The 16,906-nt window shown below is 35.5% G+C and overlaps 1 protein-coding gene across 5 annotated transcripts in view; it reads right to left on the bottom strand.

Moving 5' to 3' along the window:
* DPH6 (diphthamine biosynthesis 6) overlaps positions 1-16,906 on the bottom strand; it is a 206,509-nt gene that overhangs the window by 23,776 nt on the left and 165,827 nt on the right. Inside the window, exon 15 of one of the 5 annotated variants that reach the window (XM_027709095.1) lies at positions 13,685-13,827. The exons of the other annotated variants lie outside the window; for them this stretch is intronic. Within the exon in view, the coding sequence (XP_027564896.1) occupies positions 13,736-13,827 (92 nt within the window). The 3' untranslated portion in view covers positions 13,685-13,735. Of the gene's footprint in view, positions 1-13,684; positions 13,828-16,906 lie in introns of those variants that run through there. 5 annotated transcript variants of the gene reach the window in all.

Genomic DNA, 16,906 nt, shown 5'->3' with positions numbered 1-16,906 from the left:
TTATTTTCCCTATTCAGTTTTATTCAATGGTCAATGGAATTTCTCTCATCTCTCATAAGCATTTCCTGTCTTAAATCTTAGGCACCATTTCTCTCCAAACAGAGTAGGCTCTCCTGTGAGGAATAATAAGCCACATTTGTTTTGGAAACACTTTAATTTTTGTTAGGTACTAGCCAGGATTCTCTGAAGGTGATGAGTAGTTTAAAAGGAGAAAGGAGGAATATTGTCCTCAAGAAATAATTTGTTAAGAAAACATTGGCCCTCCTGAGTGACTTTGTTTAAATCAGCATCAATATAGTGCATAAGAGACTATTTTATGATTGTATGACAGTTCACTATATGGACTTCACTGCTTTCAGCCATTTTTAAGTTTCCTTGTAAACATTAAGGAAATAAAAGTACTTTCTTTCTCTGGTTTTTTAAAAGACACTGGTTACTCAGAGACCAATTCCTTCCCATTGATTACAAATTATTTAATTTTGCCACAAAGTCACTTCCTTGCCTTCTATGTCTCAGTGCCTTCTTATTACCCACTGCCACAGACTATTATTTGAAGGAAGAAAAAGCTCAGTTTAATCATATAAAAAAGCAAAAAATAAATCAGAGACAGTGAATAGCCATAGCAACTAACCCAGATTTAACTGTCAGCAAAACATGTTCTTCATATAAACTTTTAATTACTAATTCACAAATTATTAAGTTCACTACTTACTGAGCAAAATTAACTTGTGGTAGCCTTTAAAGCTATCAGTAATTTTTTAATAGCACACATGCATGCTCTAAATACAAAACACACTTACAAATTTCAATAGATATCTCTCCTCATCCAACTTCATTTGCCACAATACAAATGAAAATATATTTTATTGAACTGTATCTATAAGTAACAGTGAAATTTGCCACCAACAGATAAAATACTACCTATATAATGACAATGCAAAGGAACCAAACCAAGAAAACAGATTCATCAGAACAATGACGATAAAACCCAAGCTTAGGCAGTACTTATTTTTTTCTTTAAAGCAAAAGGAATTCAAAGAATGGTGTTAAGGTCTGGTTCAGAAATATAAGCTGACAGCAAATTATGTACCAAGTTTAATTAGAGTACCTATGGCAACTCACACTGTATGTAATTAAAAAGGAAAAAGATTAGATCTGAAAGACCCATTAGTGTAAATATGGTACTATTTTCTTTACAAAATGGTCTGACCTGATGAAAATCCTCACTCCATAAAAGCTGAAGGTAGTTTTGCCACCAACTTAAATAGAGCCAGGATTTTGTGAACTCTGTGTTCATTTACTCCTCTTTACATTGTCTGCTTTTTATGTTTTTTGGCATTTTGGAATCTGCACTCCTGTGCAGAAGGAGAGTAGGCTTGAGAAAATATTTGGCTAGAATTCAGGAGACAAAGGTTTAATTTCTGTCACAGGCTTACTGAGAAAACCTGAATAAGTCATTACCTCCTTCTCTTGTCTCCAGGTTCCTTCTCAGTAAAATTGAGGTGATGATACTAAACTCTTTTCTCAGGTCTCCTGAGATCAAAACATAAAAAGTACTACAGCTAGGTGTATTTTTTTTCATCACTAAAACTGCTGCTTACAAAATCCCAGCAAGACACCAGTATGACCTCTGAAGGTACACGATGGAAAACATAACTGGGAATTTTAGAACTTTCTTTTTCTTAGTAAGAATACGTAAGAAAGAAAAAACTAGATTTTAAGTTGGTAATAGTGGCATATATTAAAAACATTTGTACATAAACACATGACTACTAAAGAAACAGTTGAGGAATAAAACTGGAAGTCCATAATACAATTAACTTTTTGCTAATTAGCAAAAAGTCAGAATAGTTGAATTGCTACTTCCAGGTAATTCTTTGCTACAGTAAGTCGTATATTACCCTGGAAATGTCACTAATTCTGAATTTAATGAATTTTCAACAAGCTCTGCATGGACAGAACACTGAGCAAGTTGACAGTCTTTCTTTAGTCGCTAACAGTTTGAACTTACTCCAGTAGTTATAATTTTTTGGTCCACAGCCTGCAGAATGACTGTGAACTATCTGGCCTTTCATTTTAGCTTCAATCTTGCAATGAAATCTATGTGAAAGGTTCCCCGTGGCTACAAATTCTATCCACTTCAGCAGAAGGTCATGATTATGCTTTTAGGGACAATAAAAGGTTTTACAAATTTTAGATAAATTCTGTCCCTTTCCTGTTCATTACTTGACTTTTTATGAGTTTTATCTAACATAAAATCTGTGATCCATAAAGAAGGCAAGCAACAACAATCACAGTCAAACAGCTTTAAGTCAACCTAGTGAACTAGTCAACTCCAGTTCACAACTACAGGATGAAGCTTGGGGTTGATTAAGAAAGTCACCTCAAACACCAGATTAAAACACCCGTAGGAACTTTAAGATCATGAAACAGATTAATGAAGATAATGCAATTAATTCCAAACATGCAGAAATGTTTAGCCTTTAGGAGGAGATGAAAGATTCATATCTGGTCAAAGGCTATTTATCAAATGAGCTAACGTGGAAGTGTCACTTCGCAAATTTAACACAACTAGTAAAACTAACAAGTGTTGCTTCAGGAACACCAGCAGTTGTTCACAAAATACTGGCTGAGGATTACAGTGTATCTGTAAGTCTGTTTTTTTAGCGGAAGTGAACAATTCTGGGGAAACGTTGTTCCCTGAGAACTGTATCAAGAGCTCTAATGTTGAATCTGATTGTTCAAGACACAAAATTCCAGTTTTGCAATTTAACTTGCAATTATATGAAAATCAAGAGTTGTTTCATTCTTATATAATCTAACCTTTGCAAGAAAAATTATGCATCTCCTATTAGTTTCCTGTAAGGCAATGGATGGCAAAATAATAGATGAGGAACAGTCTGTGAAGTACAACATCAACAGTACAGGGGCAAAATTTGTTTTCTCCCTTTTTGATATAGTCTCTCCAACATAAAATTCTGGTACATTGAAAAATGAGTTTGGAGACCCCTCAGCAGATATTGCCAGTGCTGTTCCTATTTTATGAATAGACAGAACACTTCAAATGCTAGACACTGCAAACTAGGAAGAAGCCAAGATGAGTCTGCAGAGCTGCAATGAGATGCAAATAACATTTTGTGTGAAAACTGAACTATAAAATCTTTGAGATATACTTTATAATACTAGAAACTTTAAATGGTCTCTAAAATCACTGTGCCTGAATCCTAGCTTAGAAGAAAATATCTGAAATTTCTTAAAACATCAAGAAGAAAGTGACAGCAGGCTGCTTAGGCAAATAATGAACACACAAAAAACCCAGAAAATCTTAAGTAGCTCAGCAAGACAAAGGTAAAAAGAAAAGCTTAGTACTTAAGCTAAATATAACCACAAAGGGCTTCGTTTTACCTACATATAAACAGCATCAGTTAAAACAGCATGAAGGAAAAGAAGTCTATACTTCAAAATATCTTCTCTACTCTAACATGATATTAGGATCGACTGACTGACAAGAGGAAACTTTCCTTGGAAGAGAGCGAGCAGCAAGAAAATATTTGTGTGCACCTATATATGTATACATACATGTATATATACTTTCTTTTACTTGTAAAACTGTTCCTACTCCTTCATGTCTAGTCTGATATTCCAAGCTGGAAAAATCAAATTGACTCAAATAATGATAACAAGACAAAATACTAGATAATAATGTATTAGATAATATTTTAAAATACCTAGGTTTACATATTTTTCTAGTAGAGTCATTAACAATTAAATTTCTATAAAAAGTGGAAGTACTTTAAATGCTATTTCAGCTTTAGTAATAGCCATATCTGAAAGCTGTACATTTCAAATTTGTAAATGTTATTTAATGAACTTAAAAGTAGATGAGAAGCTTCATATTAGAAAAACTGGATTATTGACACTGAAGAATTTGCTGTAGGTTATCTTAGGTTTTTAAAAGGAAGGAAATGATACACTCTAAATAAAGTTTCTCCTGAGCATCTACTCTTACTGACATACTTTATCTTTGCATCCTGCCAGGCTACTAATTTGGCTGAGCAGCATTGAAAAGCTTAAGATACCTTTTCTCTTAATGTTAGGAAAGTGAGATTGCTATAAATTAAGAAAATAATAAAAGAATACAGAGAACATACCAATATTTAAAAAAAACCAACACACAGACATAAGAAGCAAAAGAAAAAAACCTACTATGCTTCTAAACAAGAAAACAAAAATAATTGATGCATCTTACTGTGGCATGGAAGTTGACCATTTTGATAATAATTAATTACCCAAAATAGATTAATTATACAGAATGCATTTCTAAGGGTAAATTTCATATATAAATTGTGCTTATGTGGACAAAGCAAGATTTTTATATTTAATTTCATTTTCTGATATACACTTCTGATTTAAAGTAGCAATCACAATCCTCTGGTTATTTGGTACTTAATTCTTCAGGCCTGTTAAAAGTTTGCTATAGGATTTTTATTGTTTCCCAGTCTTTATATGGGACTGCCTTTAGCAAGATAATTTTAGACGTGAGCTTCAGATCAAAAAAGCAGATAAACATTTATATGAGTGGATTAGGTATATGGATATGTATTGAACTGGTGTCACATTTGCTAGTGCAATTTTCTTAAAGATATCAATTTATATATCTTAAAAATAAATACTATTTCAAATTGGTCAATTTATATGATGCATGCACACATACACAAAGAATTTATAAAGCTCTACATGTTATTTTCATATTTTGACCTTTCTTTTAAGCTTTTTCCCCCTTGATGCCAGTATAATCTAATAAAAGACAACATGGTATTTCCTACAGCTCCCACATACTTTTTTAAGTGTTCAATTTCATTTTTTATTCTAAAAGACTTTCTGAAAAATAAATAATAATAATTCATGGCTATTTTGCATCCTAGAGATGCCACTAGGGTTTGCATTACAAACCACATTGAGTGTTTTGCAGTACCAAAAACATAAGTATTTCTAATCATACCATCTTGCTGTTCTTAACTGATAATATGTGGTATACTATATGAACTGTATAAGTAATAATACTATTTCTCTGTTGATTTTATATGAAGAGCAAAAGGTTAAGTTATCACTGCAGTAGGTCAAATTTATGTACCATGAAGTGAATGTACAGAGGCTGCTTCATGTTCTGTTTTAAAACTAAAAGGTGATGTGTCACCAAGAATCCAGGAAAAAAGTATCACATCTCTTTGCTCTTTCTCTCTGCTATTTTGCTAAATTTTAAAATGTATGTTACGATATCATGGAATCAACATGAAAGAAGCCTATTCTGTGCAGGGCAAAGCCCTGAATACACATACACCAAGTCCTGTGTAGGATTGCTTTTATATCTAGGGAATCTATTTATCGTACACAAACATGTACTGAAGTCATGGACAAACTCCATAAGGCCAGTGATAGAGGGGACAACAATCCAAGCCTACTCAATCAATGACAGTGAGCATCTCAAATGGCATTGAGATGTTCTCTTTAACTGAAAAACCAGCCCATTATTATAAATTAAAAATTAATTATGGTGGTGTATGATGAGAGGTGACACGGTTTTATAACCCCTCAACAAATTAAACCCAAATTTTGTACTTTACCATTCAAACTGTGGCTGAATAATCACTGACTTCCATAATGCTTCAGAAGTAGGTTCGAGTTTGCTTAGGAATCTGATACCAAGGCAAAGCTGAATTTCTCTCCTGCATCAAAGCTGTGCTGTTCTGGCCGCTGACTCTAAATAGAGGCCAGCTGTGTCCAGGGAGATTCCAATGGCACTAAACAGCACTCAGCACTTCACAGGAGATACACCAGTACTTCACTGTATCAGGAACCCAATATGAATTTTTTTTTTATTCAGATACCTCTCTTTCTTCTGTTAATACAAAACCTGTTCTTTTTTAAATATTGGCAACCAACAGGATGTAGGTATTCCATTGTCCATGCCATGTGTGGACTGTGTGTGGTCTATCAAGTTTCTTTTGTTTCCATGCCACTATTTTCCTTCTGAAGCAGGGACAAAGAAACATATTAGTGGCTCCTGATTTAATAAATAACACACAGTAGAATCCAAGCTGTGAATTTCTGTACACATGTTTTTGCTTACTACTTCTTGATACCAGTCGTATTTTCAGCACAGAAGAACATGTTTTTAAACAGAAGCTTTGGCTTTATTCTGCTTCCTATACTCTGGTTTATGTCAGTCACATCTCCTTTTTCTGGATCAAGAAACTATAGAATGCTGCTTCTTGATTTTTAGATCTTGTTTTTTTGCACTTGGCTCACTGTACCTGCCTTCAAGTTTTACTCTTGTATTTAATGACTGAGACATGATTTATGTGGTCCACAACAAGAGATGAATGGAAGTTAAAAGAAAGGACAAAAACAGAATAGGAGACCAAAATAGAAGAGCATAAAAGTTCAAGCAAATGGAGTACTTCTAGATGAACCCTTGCATTTTCTATTGTCCCTGTTGGAAGTGAGGCATCGAATTATACCTTTGAACTGAGTCAACTGTGCTTAAGATCTTTCCCAGTGATGGTAATAACATAATTTCTGTTAATTTCAATAGGGCGGGATTTCCTTCCACCTAAAAATCAAAAGCACAGTAGCTAATGATATTTGGTGTTCAGCTTGACTTGATTTTTATAGCTCAGACTCTCAGTATTTGCTGAAACCTGGGCTTGTTTTATCTGTCTTGACACATTATACGTAAGAGCAGGAACCATCCTTGGGGTGAACTAGAGACTGCAGTCTCTCACTAGAATTATTCTGGTTTAAATCGGACAAGATCTTGCCTCTAATTCCATGGCTCCTCCTGGCTGCTGTGTGATGCGCCTCCATCAGCTCTTGGACAGTTTTCATTTGTGTGCCAGAAAAATAAACAAGTCTTCCTATGTTTGGGCAATCATATTTAAGTCTTAGTGTCTTGCAGTAAGTGTATTGTTTGCGTTTTCTCCTAAATGACAGAGTGGGAGGCACTGACTCGATATTTTTGAAATATCGAGTGTGTTTACAATGATTAAGATAATTAATCGAGGGTTCCTAGCCAGCTCAGAGCTAAAAATATACCATCTTGTAGAGCTGATCTACTTTAGTATGACATGAATGCACCTTGGAACTGATAAAATATTTTTATCATAGTTATTGGCCATGAATGAGTATATTTTAAGTGATAAGAACACCTGGAATGCTTTTCGGCCTGTATATTTAGTATATTCACAAATATTGAAGCCTATATATTCAGCCTGTATATTCAGCAGTATATTCATAAACTGTTAAATATAAAAAAACCCGAAAAAATGCATTAATTTGTGGCATTAATTTCTGTAGTGAGGAAGTATTATACAGCATGTTTTCTACCAAAATGAAATTTAAATGTTTGCAAAACTCCTGCATAAAGTATTCTCAAACAAGCTGAAAATGACATGCAATTCTTTTAATAAAGCACTGTTAAACAGCTGAGATTTCTGTTTCCAAATGTTTGAAGGATCAAAAGTTCAAGAGGTTGCATGCTATCACAGCTGAAAACAATCACAAGAACAAAAGATAAGAAAAGTAAAATTAAAAAAGCCTCATATAAAGATAGAAACCCTTTTCTTATTATTTCTATTGCTATTATAGTCTGAGTGACCCAAATACTTGATAAAATCACAGCAGGTAAGTTATGCTACATGATATAATACAAAAGAATTCAATGTACATTCTATGTAGTTAATGCAAAGAAAAAATAGATTAATCAGCTAAATTAGAATATATTTATCTTCATGTCTATAACTGCAGAAAATGCCTTAAGCTGGCTTCAATTAGTTGTTCTTTTCATAAAAGCTTGGAAATTACAAGATCTCTGGACAATTTTAAAATTATGAAGTTATGACCAGTAGAAGAGCAATCTCAGATTTGATCTCAGGCTCCTTTCTGGAACAAGGCATGCACTTCAACAAACTATTTTCTTCAGGGCTGTACTTACCTATTCTCACCGTTGTGCTGCCTCTGCACAGCACCTCATTTTGAGAGGTGCTGAGCATCTGTAACTTCAGACAGGAACTTCATGAAAATAAAACTCTGTAATTTTGCTCTCCTGTGAGAAGTTATGAAGTCACTTAATCCCTCCATGCCACAAACAGGAAGCTGTTTGTACATCCCAAATGGATTTACATCCACATCATTCGTATATGGATGAAATATGGTTGTGATATATTTGAGAGTAAAAAGGTAAGATATTCTTATTTTTCTTACATGTAATTTCATCCCATTATCTGGTATACTGACTCATACATTCCTGCCAGAAGGATTAAAAACAAGCCAGGACTCTGTAAATGTCAGAAACAACATCTTCAACATAAATTTTTTTCTTCTTCTTGCAGCAATATTGCTATTAGATGAGGAGAGTAAATTTTGATTTGCAAAGTTCAAAAAGACAATATATCCTGATAAATAAAAGTTTTGAACAAAGTTTTAAAGTTCTCTAGAGCTTTAAAAGTTGTACATTTTACATCTTGCAAATTATTATTTTAAAATTCTTTTACAAACACTACTAAAACCCAGTTAAATTAGTATCTATCCCCCATATCAAATGGTATAGCCAGCTACTAATATGTTTAAATGAGGAAAACAAAGGTTTTTCTGGTGGAAGATATGACATTACTGACAACATAACTATTGAACTTCATAACAGGATTCCTCATACTCAGAAAAAGAAAAAAGCACAAATGTGCAAACTACCGAGAAATGAGTTTCAAAAATCCCACCAAATCAAAGAATCCAGACAATTCTGAAGAAACAGTTCTTTTTTAAAAGATATACTCCAATAGGAAAAACCTATTCAAGTAGGTAGTGGGAGTATTCTTTTGTAAGAGTGTGGTGTATTAGTGACAGAAAGAAAGAGTCTTTTTTCTTTCAGAATCTGCATTTAAATGCCACTATTTCCAGCCAATTCATTGTAATTTAATAATAATATGGAATCATAGAACAATTTTAGGAATCATAGACTAACTTTGGTGGGTAGGGTTCTCTGGAAATCATATAGCCCAACCTCCCTGACACTCAGAGCAAGGGTAACTTTAGACATTTGACCAGTTTTCTAAGGGCCTTGTGGCTGTCAGGTTTTGAAGACCTCCAAGGTGGAGGTGTCACAGCCTGGGGGCAGCCTGCACCACCATGCAACCACTCTTGTGGAGAAAAATTCATTCCCTGTGTCCAACTGGAATGTCTCCTGCTGCACCTTGTGATTGTTGCTCCTTATGCTGTTGTGGTGCATCTCAGAAAAAATTCTCTTCTCTGCAATGCCTATTAAGGTAAGGAAAGACTGCAATTTGCTTCCTCCATAGCCTTTTCTTCCCTAGGTGGAACAAAGCCAGTTCCTTCAGTCCTTTTTCCTATGTTCTATGTGCCATTCGCACAACCTTTTATTTTAGGGGTGCTTCTTTGGACTTTCTCCAGTTTGGTGATCTCCTTCTGTTATTATCCTATGAGCCAGGTATGCTGGCTAACATCCCTCTACTTCTGAATGGCAAGAGTGTAGCCGGGAGGTAATGTAGAAAAAGAAATGTTCTAATTTGCTACAATGGGCAAAAAAAATTACCTATTATCTAATGTTGATACTCCAGACTTAGTGCAAGTAGAAAAGAAGTGCCTAAAGGCACTGTATAATAAATGTGCTTTCAGTGTAAATGAATTAGAGCTATTAATTGGATTTTAACACAGCAGATATGATGAATAGTAAAGGCTGAGCAAAGCCAAAGCAAGGAAAAAAAACCCGCCAGATTTTTCATTTCTTGTTTTTCTAAGGATTGGAAATTTCTGACTAATATGTAAAATCTTTATGCTATTTTAACCTAAATTTATCAGAAATTTAAGAAAAAATAGACTATTGAGAGCACGACTGCATATATTATGTGAAGTCTAATTGCATGAATTGTGCCAATGGCAAAATACTTTCATTTGATAGTTCTTAGAAGAACCATGGTTCAAGAACACATAGCTGTGTTCTTGGATTACAAGTTACAGTGCAGATGGAAAAAAGCCAACAAAACAACTTTCTTCTTAACTTTTTCTTGGTGTAATAGAATCATTATACAGAGAAGTCAAATGAAACCTCAAGCCCAACTTTTGGGCGGTAAATGGTAGAACAAAATTACAGTACTTTTAGAGATTCTAAACATAGTTTTTATATATTTGCTCCTACCTCAGAGTATAACTTCGAAAGGAGTTTCATAAACAAAGAAACCCTCCTTTAAAATGCATGCAGAAAATACTTTAATCATAAATCTGATTTGTCATTCATGGCTAGGCTTCGCGAACGAAGATTTGGGAAGGGCTCTACCCACATTTCTTGCAAGCGCGTTGGTGGCTAAAAAGGCCAATACGAGAAAGGCAAGTCCAGTTGCACAAGGCACAGCAGAAAGACTCCTTAGATGGTATATTCTGCAAGGCACGATTCTTTCTGCGTTGTCTTTTCTCCTCAAGGGTGAACCTGCATGCTTTCTCAAAAGCATCAGCAGCGTTATAGATGGTGTGTCTCCAGGCCTCCCAATTGGAGGCCAGAGTAGACCAGTTATGGTGATCAATATGCCCGAGGCTGAGTTGTTGTTTCAGGGAGTCCTTGTATCTTTTCTTTGGGGCTCCTCTCTTGCGGCAGCCGGTGGCAAGTTCACCATAGAGTAGGATCTTAGGGAGGCGGTGGTCCTTCATCCTGGAGACGTGCCCTGCCCAGCGCAGCTGCGTTCTCAGTAACATGGCCTCAATACTTGTGATTGCTGCCTGTTCGAGAACAGAGATATTGGCCACATAATCTGACCAGTGGATGTTTAGGATTGTGCGGAGGCAGCGTTGATAGAAGCGTTCTAGGAGACGCAGGTGGTGGCGGTAGATGACCCATGATTCGGAACCATATAAGAGAGTAGACAGCACTATGGCTCTGTAAACACTGATCTTGGTACTTTTCTTCAAGTGTTTATTATGCCATACTCTTTTATGGAGTTTTCCAAAAGCACTATATGCCTTCGCTAACCTGTTGTCTATCTCCCCGTCAATCTTACCATCCGAGGAGATGAGGCTGCCTAAGTAATTAAACTGTTGGACTGATTTGAGTTCTGATTGGCCAATGGTGATGTGGGGATGATGGGGGACTTCCTGAGATGCAGGTTGATGGAGAACTCCTGTCTTCTTTAAGCTGACTTCCAGTCCAAAGAGCTCAGCAGCATCTGCAAAGCAGGATGTTAAGCGCTGCAGGGCTGCTTCTGTGTGTGCAACAAGGGCAGCGTCATCAGCATAGAGCAGCTCCCGGACAAGATGGTTTAAGGGGTGTGGGCCTTCAGTCGCCTTAGGTTGAATAGGCTTCCATCAGTACAATATCGAACGTAGATACCGTCCTGATCATCGAGGTCTGCCGTGGCCCTTTGGAGCATCATGCTGAAAAAGACTGTGAATAGCGTAGGAGCGAGAACACAGCCTTGTTTTACACTATTCTTTATTAGAAAGGGCTCAGAAAGTGTGTTGCCATATCTGACTTGGCCGTGCTGATCCTCATGAAGAGAGATGATCATTTTAAGGAACTTGGGGGGACAACCTAAACGTTCCAAAATCTGCCAAAGACCTTTTCTGCTCACAGTATCGAAAGCCTTGGTGAGGTCGACAAATGTTACACAGAGACCTTTGTTCTGTTCCCTACACTTCTCTTGCAGATCTGATTTGTAATACTTCTAAAATTTAGACAATAATTATGAAGTGATGTCCTTCAGACCATTTTCCAGTCACAGTTTTTTCCAGAATTTAAGAGACTGCAATAAAAAAAATCCAGATGCATAAAGAAAACAGGAGAAGATATGTTCTTGACTAATAACAATGAAACCAGTAAACTATGTATTTAAGTTGCTAAGTTTGGCTGCACAATCCAACTTTGACTGAGTACACACCAGAGGCAATAAATACAGGAGACTTTTTTTGCTCTAAATATGCCCATGGAGTACAAGCAGGCCTTGCTTCCTTGCCCTGCTTTCTGTCTTCAAGCCTCCTCTTCATGTTAAGAAAGATGTCTTAGACTATGGAGGAAAAGAGCAAGGGCAGGGGAAACAAATGGACAATGGAGAACAAAGGCATTTCATCACTTTTCACTCTGAGCAATAAATAATCTTTGTGTCCAAGCTATTTCTGGACTTCAGGAAAGAAGCCCCTTTGGCTTTCATTACCCAGACGGACAAAAGACAAGATCTAGACTTACAGCAAACTATGCCTACAGCATCATCTCATACTGTTAAGTTTCTGCCTGTGTTTGGGGTTTGAATCAGGATATTATTTCAATTTCCTTTTTAGCTTCACAACTTTGTAAAGAATGATTCCATGCCATTGGATAACAAAAAGGTCATGTTTGTCTCCAAGCAAATGACCAAATATTTTGGATAACCTCAGAGACTGTTCACATGCATTGCTGAGAGACTGCTGACAGCTGTGTTTGATGCCTGATATATTGAACAGATATATCCGGATAAAGAAGAGAAGACACCATGTCCTACTGCTTGCAGAAGAGAGGATTTCAACAGGGCTGACACTGTCAGTTTTCAAAAGGAATTTAAACCATTGCCCATTTAACTGTTATTAACTTATTAGAACCCTTAAAACCTAGGTTTTCAGCAGCTGCTTATCTCTATGAAAAGTTCCAATGAGGAAAGTTTAGCATGTCTTCTGATAGTCAAGGCATCTGACAAAACCTGATAGGCACTACAGTTGGCAAAAGGCAAGATCTTACAGAAAGAAATTAACTTTGAGATACTGGAGAAGGAAGAAAAGGAGAAGAAACTGCAGAGGAAGTAGAAGACTTTCAAATAAGATTTACTGATGGTTTTGGGTATCAGTCAGTGCTAGTTCTGACACCTCACCTTCCCTTTTTATGTCCAAGAGTTACAACATTACTGCTCTGAGCATGTAGAACAAGCAATGGGGAGATTTCGGTACCTTAACTGCAGTTGTGAGGGCAATTTTTGGAGCGTGGACACAACAGAATAGCCTAAGCCTGAGATGGAAGTATATGGCAATGCGTCAAAAAGCCTTAGGAAACTGGAGGAGAAAAAAACACCTTGAGAATAAAGATTTGTCAGTTTCTTACACATATTGTCAGGGCAGGAAAATTTCCAGTCTTAAAAACTTAACTTCACATGTGAATTGTCACTTAACAATACAAGGAGAAAGAAAGTTTGCAGTCCAAGTTTATTTAGATTTATTGGCAAACCTAATAGTTTGACAGTCGGTAGATATAATACCCATTTTCCAGGCTGTTGATACTAGCAGTGAAAAAATCCTTGATTTTTCTGATGAAAAATATTGAAGTACAGCTTCTGTTGTTAATCACAAAAAATTCCAAAGGGGGTTAGGAAAAGTTATCAGAGAAGAAGATTGAACTAATATTTCTCAGTGCAGAGGTTATGTCACAGAATCACTGACAATGGTCAGCCAGCCAGCAGTCATTCAACCCTCCTGTGGATCATCCAGTCTATGGGACAGCAGCCACATTGAATCAGCCCAGGAATCTGCCCAGGAGCAATCTATCCACTTAATCATTGATCTTCCTGCTACTGTTAGAGTGTTGGGTTTTATATCATTATTGGTTGGAAATGTAACTCTGTACACAGTTCTTCCTTACAAAATTCACTCTTTTCTTTCATAGAACTATTTCTTAGATTTGCTAGACAAAGAGCAAATGGCAAGCATTTTGGTACTAAAGAAGAGGAAATACAAAAGACAATCTAGTCACACCAGAGATCCATCTACTGCAGTATGTTGTTTCAAGCAATGGTCCTAAATAAATATCTAGAATAAATAATAACAAGGGATGCAGCTATGACATTATCTCTAACTCATTTTGAGCCCACAATTATTTTAAGGTCAGTAGACTTCCTATGTCAGAAGTAATTTCACTCATCTAAACGCCATAATAGTTTTATTTCTTAGTTTGTAAATAAAATGTAACTTAAAGTTGGATCTATACAAATGATGAAGAGTTCTCTAGAAATCTAAGCTCTTTACATGTCTATTGATTTAGAATTACAGAATTGGTGCCAAAATGTTGGCATGTCTCAGAGAAAACCTTTCTATGTAATTGTAATCTGTGATGTGTCCTTAAAGAGTGAGTTTGTTACAAATGGTTTCTAGATAGCAAGACAGATCATATATGCTTCACATATTAAACACCAGATGATCCAAAATTGGTGATGATTGCATGCCTGATGTCATTGTTATAAGATGCTTTTGTAGTTTTTCTCTGTCAACAAAACACTAAAAATAGTTTCTCAAAATTAATTTTGACATCGTAGAAAGGTGTTTGTACTTCATACATTTTATACACTTATACAGGCACTTATGCATATATGGACAGACCATGTATACATCCACCCGTCTAGAAGATACCAGTTTTCTAGAAGAGTATTAATTTGTTCTGACTCCTTGTAGATGTAATTATGAAATGACCCCTTCTGACCCATTACAGAAGAGATTCTCATTCCATAAGTTTCTTTACATTGATTCTTTTAAGATTTCTATTTTATAGCCCATTGCTTAACAAATTTAACAAATTCCAATGTTTATTGAGATAACTTACTAACATCAAGCAGCAAAGCCATTGCCTGGATCACTGTAAAAAGTGTCTAGCACATTCCAAACTGCTTATGTGAGGAAAGTAAATCAGTTTTCAACGTTAGCAAACTTTGGAAATTCTTCTTTATAATCTATGACTTTTTCTACAAATGGTCTGTTTTCTGACAGATCTGTTCTTTCCTACAGGTCACTATATGTAAATCTTTAACAGGAAAATTGAAGTCTACACAAGTCTCACATTTAGTGAGAAGTTCAGCAGCACTTCAACATAATGTGAAAACATGGTTGGTTAGAGTAACCTATAAATGTATCTTAGATTTTAGTGGTAGAAATTCTGAAAGACATATGAAGTTGTACGTAGTAGCTTTAAAACAACCTTACCAATATATTGCTAGTGTTCTGTGTCAAGGATATAAAGGGTATGTTCTCAATCAGTCTTGGGTCAAGCAGTTAAAGAAATTATTTCCATTTAAAGTTTTGGTCAAGATTTTTATGTACGACTGTGCAGTCCATAACCTTTAGATGCCACGTGCTGTCCTCTTTGAATAAAGGCGAGTTCTAACTTTGCTCCCCAGCCTTGGCACCAAGTGGCTGAATTTTTCTCAATCTAGTATCTGTGCACTTTAAAAATAAATTTCCCATCCTAAAGGAGAGAAGGTCACTGCCCTAGAGCAGGATCTAATATACTTTAAGCTGCCTCACTGGCATAAAACACTTTTCTATGCAAATTCAGTTGAGAGGCATCATTGATATTAAAACAATTTCTCCATGTCTTGGATAGCAAACATAAAATCCTTTCCCATAGTTTTATATGAGATATTCTGCTAAAAATATGTATACATTGACTTGCAGTAGATGCAATAACAGCACAACCTTGAAAAAATAGAAGTTTAAAATGTCAGCATCTTAACAGTCATTTAATATATCAGATCTCTTGACTGGATAGTTTGGGTAGCAGTAGCAATGTTGCAAAGCCACCTCTGTTCCTAAAGACCAAATTTAGCTATTTCTATCCTTTTAAAATGTCATTTCAAACACGTCATCTTAAACTCACTCAAGAACCACATCAGTATTTCCTGATTACTTCTGCATATTATAATCTGATTAATTTCCCAAAGTATTAATTTAACTTTTTCCTTTTTTTTCTTTTTTTTTAGCAGCAGCAGTATAGGTTTGCTGCTTGAACTATTATACTTGGCAAATTCAATATTTTCTTAACAGGAAACCCAAGAAATTTAAAGTGGAATTTTCCTCTTTTTTCATGTTTACAATTCTTCTCATATTTTCCATCTAGAATAAGTTAATATTTTCAGTAGAAAGTCAAGCTCAAGTTTTACAGCCTATTTCAGACAGCATCATGACATCTAAAAAATATCTTTGTTCAGCCAAATTGTATATGTTAGCCACAACAAATACATCATTAGTTAGTGACTGCAAAGCTTGAGCTAGTGACTGCAGTTTGATTTCAAAAGCAGTTATGTACTTGCTTCATTGTTACTCATTATAGAGTTCTTAATGACTGTTTGGTTTCTACTCACGAGTAGTTCTCCACAACTGTTCAGTAAATACTGATTACTCACATTAGAACAGGTAGACTTACATACAAGTGTCTGGTGGCTGAGATTCCAGCTGTCCCCATGGGAAATTGTTTCCCAGTGTATAAGGACCTATCAATTAAATAAGTTAAGTTGAAATAAATTTCCAGTGTGAATTTAAAGTACAGTAGTTGAAAAATATTAAATTTTAATGCACATGGACATGTGTTATTATAAAAATGCATCTTGGTATCTTCTCTTGATCTTCTTCCCCTTCTCTTAGATTTACACTACATAAGGCATATCTGTCAGTACTGGAAACCCTATGTGTTTTGGAAAGCATCTGGAAAATGTGTTGATAATGCAGTATTTTAACAAATGCAATACTTTAAATCTTATCAGATGGAAAATCTTTAGTTTAAAAGCTGTATGCTGTACATGACTCAGGGTGTTACTCTGTCATTGCAAGGACTCTAAATGAGTGCCTAACCACCATAGCTTCTCTTTCAGCAGAAGAAACAGTCCCATTACAAGTAAGATTTTCTACAGTCCAGCTGAATTAAAAAACCTATAGTATCACTGAAACTTGATAAACACATAAGTACTAAGAACCTTTTAAACCTAAACATTTACAGAGTACAGTCACTTTAAAAAACTAATTATATATTCATTTTAATGCTGCTACCAGACTGTCTATTCCTGTTTTCTTTTGCCTTTTTATATTCCCAGTTCATTTTTTCCATAGTATTAAAAAGGGATTA

This window comes from Neopelma chrysocephalum, unplaced genomic scaffold (genome assembly GCF_003984885.1).
Source record: "Neopelma chrysocephalum unplaced genomic scaffold, ASM398488v2 Primary Assembly neopelma1_24, whole genome shotgun sequence".
Lineage (NCBI taxonomy): Eukaryota > Metazoa > Chordata > Aves > Passeriformes > Pipridae > Neopelma > Neopelma chrysocephalum.
The sequence above is the reverse complement of the archived record's forward strand: the minus strand, read 5'-3'. Positions and strand labels throughout refer to the sequence as shown.